The sequence below is a fragment of the Triticum dicoccoides genome, chromosome 3A, assembly GCF_002162155.2.
Source record: "Triticum dicoccoides isolate Atlit2015 ecotype Zavitan chromosome 3A, WEW_v2.0, whole genome shotgun sequence".
NCBI lineage: Eukaryota > Viridiplantae > Streptophyta > Magnoliopsida > Poales > Poaceae > Triticum > Triticum dicoccoides.
Window position 1 is genome coordinate 725,200,438 of NC_041384.1, and position 7,305 is coordinate 725,207,742.

General features: G+C 47.2%; 1 protein-coding gene across 1 annotated transcript; it reads right to left on the reverse strand.

The window, feature by feature from the left end:
- Positions 1-1,224: 1,224 nt before the first annotated feature.
- LOC119270512 (two-component response regulator ORR4-like) lies at positions 1,225-6,948 on the reverse strand. Its single transcript, XM_037552515.1, has 5 exons — positions 6,040-6,948; positions 5,813-5,919; positions 5,577-5,654; positions 5,415-5,485; positions 1,225-1,997 (listed from the first exon to the last, which is right to left on the reverse strand). Exons 1-5 carry the CDS (start codon positions 6,143-6,145, stop codon positions 1,652-1,654), a joined length of 708 nt encoding a protein of 235 aa, XP_037408412.1. The 5' UTR covers positions 6,146-6,948; the 3' UTR covers positions 1,225-1,651.
- Positions 6,949-7,305: the final 357 nt, after the last annotated feature.

Genomic DNA, 7,305 nt, shown 5'->3' on the forward strand with positions numbered 1-7,305 from the left:
AGTCTATTGTTCCTGACAACACTCCAAAGCCACGCTCCAATGATGGATGTATATTATCAAAACAGCGTGCACGGTGACGTTTTCACTTATAAAATATAATGTGACTTTTTTGTCTACTTTTTTTTTTTTTGAATGATATCCGCTTTGTGATCCATTTGAAGTCGGGACCGTTGTCATCCTCCGAAATGAGGCGTTTTTGTGGTTGTCAGATATGTCTTGTGTTATACTCCCTCCGGTCCTAAATATTTGTCTTTCTAGAGATTTCAATAAGTGACTACATACGGAGCAGAATGAGTGAATCTACATACGGAGCAAAGTTTACACACGAAGAATGCAACATCTTTGCCACATGAGCACATCAGAAGGCGCCTTCATCTGAACAAGCGGCTGGATCCTGTCGATCCGGTGATTTCTTGGCATTCATTGGCTACGGCCAACAACGATGCAACTACAAGTCAATCCCTTTGGTGAAGGCATAGTGTGTATAGTACATCTAAGAACAATGGTGATCTAGCCTTCAATGGGCCGCGACCGGCTGCGTGTCAGTTCGGTTCGTGTCACCATTTTATGCCCTGCTCGCGTGTTTTATTTATAGTTAAAATTAGTAGTAAATTACCTCTAAAAAATAGTACTCCCTCCGTCCCATAATATAAGAGACGAAGGGAGTAGTAAATTGTCAGACACACGCAGAGCACGAATATTACATTTTTGCGTGGACAAGGATACAAGTTAAATATTTCTTTTAAAACTTTCGGTGCAGGTGAATTTGGGAGACTGTATTCTAACTGCAGGACGCCTTCCTCGCTGGCGACGGCACCTTTTTCTATGGCTGGAGGCGATCGGATGAAGATCTCTGGACAATATTATAGGCATGTGGATGCCGATCCCGGGCGATCCTGCCGGATCCTGCCTGCCTCAACCTGTCATCCATCAGGATGGGTCTCACCTGCTAATCCGTGAGACCTGGTTTCATAGAATTTTTTTCCACCTCCAACCACCGCTCGCTGCCCTGCCCAAGTTGCTTCCATCCATCCATGCCGCAAATAGCATAATGCAACGTGCCGCCATCCGCGACGCAACGCAAACAACAACGCAGCGCCAGCACACGCCCGTACGTGCCACACCATAAAATTCCAACTACTCCGATTTTTCTACTACAACTTGTAGTAGTATTGTGCAAGTTAGTACAGCTTAGGCCAGAGCTTTGGCTGACTAATTGGCATGTCTGACTAAAATTTCGATGAGTTCTTCCTCGGTCCATCACAGAGTTTCAGCGGTAGCACAAGTACAGAAACGGTGGTCAGAATAAATAAGCCATGAAATTAGTCTTAGAATCATCATCGTCGTCGTCGTCCGGGGCGGGCGCCGCGGCGGCCGGCGGCATTATCTACAACTTGGTTTCACTTACTTCCCTCCCCTGCTCCTTCCTCCCTGAGCGCACCAAAATTCAGCTAGTGTAAAAGTAGTATGGTTTTCCTAGTTCTTCACTTAGAACTACGTAAATATTTTACCCGCCTGCGCACCCTTCCCCCCAGGAGCTACTATTAGCCATGACGATGATGATTCTTCCATACGAGCGAGTAAATCCCAAAAATTTGCAGACGGACGACCTCTGGTGTTGGGGGCTTGTGTTCAGTTTCTTCACGAGGATTCAGGTCTCCACCGCCAGGCCGCTGCCGCCGCTGGAGAGGCTCGCGCTCGTCCCGTCCTGCTCCATCATCGCCACCTTCCGCTTCCTGCTGCCGACGCCGCAGTCACTCGTCATTCCGGTGCTGCTCACTTCCTCCACCGGCGGCTCGGTTGGCGCTTGCTCTGCTTTCTGCTGCTGCTCTGGCTGTGGTTTTTGCTGCTGCTGCTGTGGCTTTGCTTGTGGCTTCTCTTGTGGCTGCGGCTGGAGCTGGGGCTGCTTCCGCCGGACCAGGTGAGACTTGAGCTTCTTCATGTCAGCCAGCTTCACGGGCTTGAGGAAGAACTCCTCCGCGCCGTCCTCCAAGCACCTGAAAATCAAATCCCGACCACCCCATTCATTCTTCAGCACTCAAACAAACAAGATTTACTGCACGAACTGCACACTGAATGAAAAGAAACATTGCTTCCAATGCTTGATAGCCATTCTTTTCTTGCCATCACATCACTCAAAGGCAAGGGCATGTCAGAGATCTTTCCCCGGACAAGTAAAAGATACGGTCTTTTGGGTTTCCAGGCCCTTTTAACTCACGCCCAATGGCCTTCTTTATTGCCACCCAGCCAGCCCTTTTGTTTTGCCCCCCAAGTATTCCCTTTTTCTCCCTCTTGACCAATAGCAGCAGCAGCCAAGTGGCCACAGAAATTTTCAGAAAAAATGAAGCGACATTTCTTTTTCACAACAAATCTTTGGGTTGAGCATGAAAAGATTGTGTGAGATCTTGACCACCCACCACCACCACAAGGCAGACACTGATGAGGACAGCAACATGTTTTCTCCTAAAATGCTTTGGGTCGTTGTCACCAGGATATGCAATCTACGCATGAAAACACCCGGCATTCATGGCCCCCCGTTCCGGTTGCATTGCCGTTGCGACAACATCAACGGGACTGTTGCGGGGGCGAATTCCTCCGCTTTTTCTCCACTTGTCATATCATGTCACCAATGCTATTGTTCACATCCGAGGGGCCAAATCTTTGGCATTTGGATTCTATCGCCACGTTATTTCAGCAACTATTTGGAGGTTTGCGGAAACTTTTGTTAGGTAGTATTGCAGGAAACGAGAGTGTTGAAAAACACATTTTCTGTGGCTTGAATCATTTTTTCTACTTCCTCTGTTCACTTTTATAAGGCCTTAAAGACATTTCAGACAATGTGCAAAATAGGCTATTTTCAGTTGTCTGAAATGACTTATAAAAATGAACGGAGGGAGTAGAAAATGTCATCTTCCAGAAGAAGAAGAAAAAATAGCACTCAAATTTTATAAATTTTCTTTGCAAGTTTTAGAGGTAGTAGCAGTGCCAAACTACCAGACAGCCTATTTCTGGATGAATGAATGAATGACCAGCTGGCTGCTAGCCTTTTCACTCCTACTCCCAAAGTTGCAAAAAAAAAAATTTGAGAGTACGCAATCGCGTACCTTAGCTTTATAGAAGGCAGAAATATGTACAAAAACCAAAGTTGCAAATTGAGGGAGGAAGGAAAAGTTGCAAATCTTTGATGCTGTTTAAAAAACCAATCCCAAAGTCTGAAGAGGCCTCCTTGCACATATCCAGAAAGATGCATAGTGGGAGGAAGCCAGCCTCTTTGGAGTTTAGCACTTCCTGGCCGTCGGATCCCGTCCTTGATGCGTTTTCATCCGTTCGATCGCGAGATGGAGGGGTACGGGCCGTCGGATCGAGGCGAGTCACTGTAGATCGAAACAGTGTCAAAACTTCGTGCCACCGCGCGTGAATAGCCTGCCCCACCGGGGGCATTTTCGTCATTTCGCGTCCTGAGGTATAAAAGGGCCCCCCTCCTATTGCAGCAACCTCCTCCCGCACTCGCGCGCTGCCTCTCCTCTTCCTCCCACCCGCCTCTCTCTCTCTCCCTCCAAACCGGCGAGGTGTGTCGTAGCGCTTGCTCATTCTATATGTTGTTCCGTGCATAAGCGTGTGAGGTTCAGTGTTGTAGCGGTAATCGTTGCTCATTTTACATGGCATTCTCTGCATAAGCTTGTGAGGTTCAGTGTTGTCGTTTCCGGCTTACAAGAATCTGTGTGGTTGTGTGTCTCAGTTGGTGCTGCTTCTCATTGTTGTCCTCGACTGAAGTTAGTTTTTGCTGTAGTATTAGGAACCTGTTATTTGGTGGCACTCTTTGGTCAAGCTTGAAATTTTTTGGGGCTCAAGCCTACCGTTCTTATGATGGTAATTGGCCCATTTTTCTTACTAATGGAAGGTAATTAATAAAAAGTTATGGTTCATGATTTATTTACTGAAACAGGGAGATGGGGTGGTAAGAAGAGAGGGTGAGGAAGGAGGAAGAGGAGATCCTCCCGGCACTCATGGTGGTCGCCCAGATCCCAGCGGGGATGGCAGTCCAACATGCTCTGTGTTGTTCTAAAGGTGAGATGCCACCACCATGTTTTAGTAGCTCACATCTATCTGTACTCATTAGACTGAACTTGTGTTAAAACAAGAATACTGATAACCTGGCCATCTTTATAATAAGAATAGGGTTGATGTATCTGCAGAATATATGAAGAATACTGCATGTGCAGAATACATATATGTTACTGCATCTACATTTGAGACAGAACACTTTTGACACATTTGTAAAGCATCTACATTGATAACCTGGCCATCACAGAATACCTAAATCTGACGAATATATTATATGCCTTCAGTACCAGCTTAGGGGAAGTACAATATCGAATCTCTTGCTCCACCCACTAGGTTCCAGCCGCATTCCATTGGTTAATTTTATTTATAATAGTGTTGATAAGACTGTCACATGATACCTACAAGAAGTGAGTTTCTCTTAATTACATGAGAGTAAAGAACAGATGACCGGATACAGGGTTGAGTATGGTTGTAATCAAACTGCATATTCACTTGAGCTTTTAAAACAGGAAAACATGTTAATTCTTTTCTCGAGTTACTCTACAAAATAGTCATCTTGATGTATGTATTGATATCTCCGGTTCTACATTAGGGGATTAAATGTATGTCTGTTACACAACGACTACTGCTTCACAACCCCCTCTTTTTATTCACTCTACTGCTTTAGGTGTGTGTTATTGCATCAATTGGTTACATCCTGTGGTAGCCTGATAAGTAGCTGTCTTGGTGTCGTATTTATATTGGTTTTATATGGTATTTTTTATATAATATACTGGGTAAGCATGCATTTTCCTCATGCGGAGCATACTTGCATAGATGTGGTTTTGTAGAATTCATTTTGTTTTCACTGAGAAAACCACATACTGCTGGAGAAGTATTTATTTATCCTCTTACTTTACATGTTCTTTTATTGTCGTGTAAACTGCTAGCCGAGCTACACTGCGGACTACAGAGTTGATCTGAATGTCTGCTGTTCTAAGGTTCAATATATGATTCTTTCTGTCAGCGTTCTTCCTTGGAAACAAAATGATCAAATCATCTTCTTCGGTATTTAACTACTCCTCCTTTAAGCAAGAACTGCTGCTCTATGATGGCAAGATATTCCTTCTGCTCCCCACCACAGCCCCCCTACTCCGACCCCCATCTCATCACACAGTACATAAGAGGACCATGTACTGCACTGTTAAAACAAAACCAGATGCAGGTAGGCAGACGCCGGAACAGTGAAAACCAAATCATTCCCATTTACTACAACACGCCGATTTCATGAGCTACTGGTACTAGTAAAAAGTAGGGGCAGAGCAGAGCAGAGCATTCATGGAGGGAGGGAGGTTATGGTGCTGGCTGACCTGCTGATCCTGGCAGGCACATTCTCAGACGACATGATCACCACTGGAATGTCCTTCAATGAAGATGACCCCTGCAAATTAACACGGAACAGCAGCAACTTTTTGAGATGAATGAATGAATGAAAGAATGCTGGAGTTAAAGGGCTCTGCAAATGCTTTTACCTTGACCCTCCTCAGCAGATCGTATCCTGTCATGCCAGGCATGCAGTAGTCTGTGATGATCAAATTCACGCCCACCTCCTGCGACAAAAGGTTCAGAGGAGCACGTGGCCGGTTCAGATCTCATTCCATGGCGCAAGAACAGGGAATCAACAACCAAAATCTCTTAAAAGAACAACCACTCGGATGGGAGAAAATCAGAAGAATGAACCGGGTCAACTGATTGATGGTAGTAGTACCTGATGGTGGTCAGGGGCGGAGGAGGAAGGGGATGAGGAGTCGTCGTCGCCCTCGTCTCTCAGTCCCAGGACCTCCAGCGCCTTGCTCCCGGAGTCCACCATGGTGACTGCACGCGCCGGCCCCCAAGAAGAACAGAGTCCGTCCGTGAGAGTTGGGAAGGAGCAGCAGCAACAAAGAAGAGGAAATTTTGGACGGAGGGAGGAGCAATCTGGATGAGGTTGCGCACCTTGGTAGGAGGAGGTCCTGAGCAGCATCTCGATGAGCTTCCGGTCGATGACGCTGTCGTCCACCGCCAGGACGTGGAACCGGGCCTCGGCGTCGACCACCGTCATGGCTCGTAGGCGGAGCAAGAACCAGAGGAACCGAGCCTATCCGCACGGAGGCCCTCCCAATCTTTCTGCCTCTCCTCGCGCTCAGACAGAGACAGAGTAGGATCTCGCCGGTCTCTCCGCCGTCGCCGCCGCCGGAGGGAGGCTTGGATTGGAGAGGTGGAGGGGAGAGGGCAGATGCGGCATCTCGGGGCAGGGAGGGGGGGCTACGGGGAGGATATAGGCGGGGGCGGAGGACATCATTCACTCACACCACACCATGGCAGCACCCACCACAGACCACATCACCGGCACCACCGCCACGGCCTCTTCCCGGGAAAGCAGGATCCGACCAGATCACGCACCCGAATCTTCACAGCAAATCGCCTCCATGATTTCCCCTTTATCTCCTCCTCGTGGCCTCTCTCTCTGTCCCGGTGGTGGTGGTGGGTTTGAGGAGGGAGCGCTCTGTTCTGTTCTTGGCTTTGGAACCGGGCGGACAGGCGCTACCCGGTTGCTTTCCCTCCCCTCCCCTGCCATTTATCGGCGCCGTGGCCCGTGCGTCGCGGATCGGCGGCTCTGCTTGCTCCGAGATTCGTGCGGAGCACATGACTGGGAGTGCTGTTCTTACCGCCTGCTGCGGCTTCACCTGTTGACTAGCAAGATGCCCGTGCAACGGAACGTCAATATGCATTTTTTTTATAAAACACATGTTGTGATTGACCCATGGGAGAGTAATCCCATGTGTAAAAACTAATAATATCTCGAGAAAGAGAAGAGATAGGGTGAGGAGTGTAAAAGCCCATGCGGCCACCATGCCAGATTGTTCTGGAGGTTTCCTTTTTTAATTGCTCAACAATGAGGTTGTGGGAGATAAGGATGAACAAGGGAAGGCCTTATCTGCAAATGTGGAAAGAGGTGTGGGTATCTTTTTGCAAAATTGCCATAATTTGCTTTTTATCCATCAGATATAGATCAAACGGTATATATTTCAAGATGGCAGGCACACCATCATCACCAACTTGATTTTTTATAAGAGTAGAGAAAGGCAACCGAGTTGGAAAAAAAATGTGTCTTGTTACATGCTAGGCTAAGATATTTGAAACCATGAATTTCATTCTAAATTGCGATTGTAATCCTAGATTTTATAATCGAATCTCGGAAACAAGGACGGCGAGCATCGG

Coding starts and splice junctions, on each gene's coding strand:
- LOC119270512 (XM_037552515.1), bottom strand. CDS start 6,145: ATGACGGTGGTCGACGCCGAGGCCCGGTTCCACGTCCTGGCGGTGGAC. Junction 5,486..5,576: donor ATCTGCTGAGGAGGGTCAAG/GTAAAAGCATTT, acceptor GTTAATTTGCAG/GGGTCATCTTCATTGAAGGA. Junction 1,998..5,414: donor GTGCCTGCCAGGATCAGCAG/GTCAGCCAGCAC, acceptor TTTGATTTTCAG/GTGCTTGGAGGACGGCGCGG.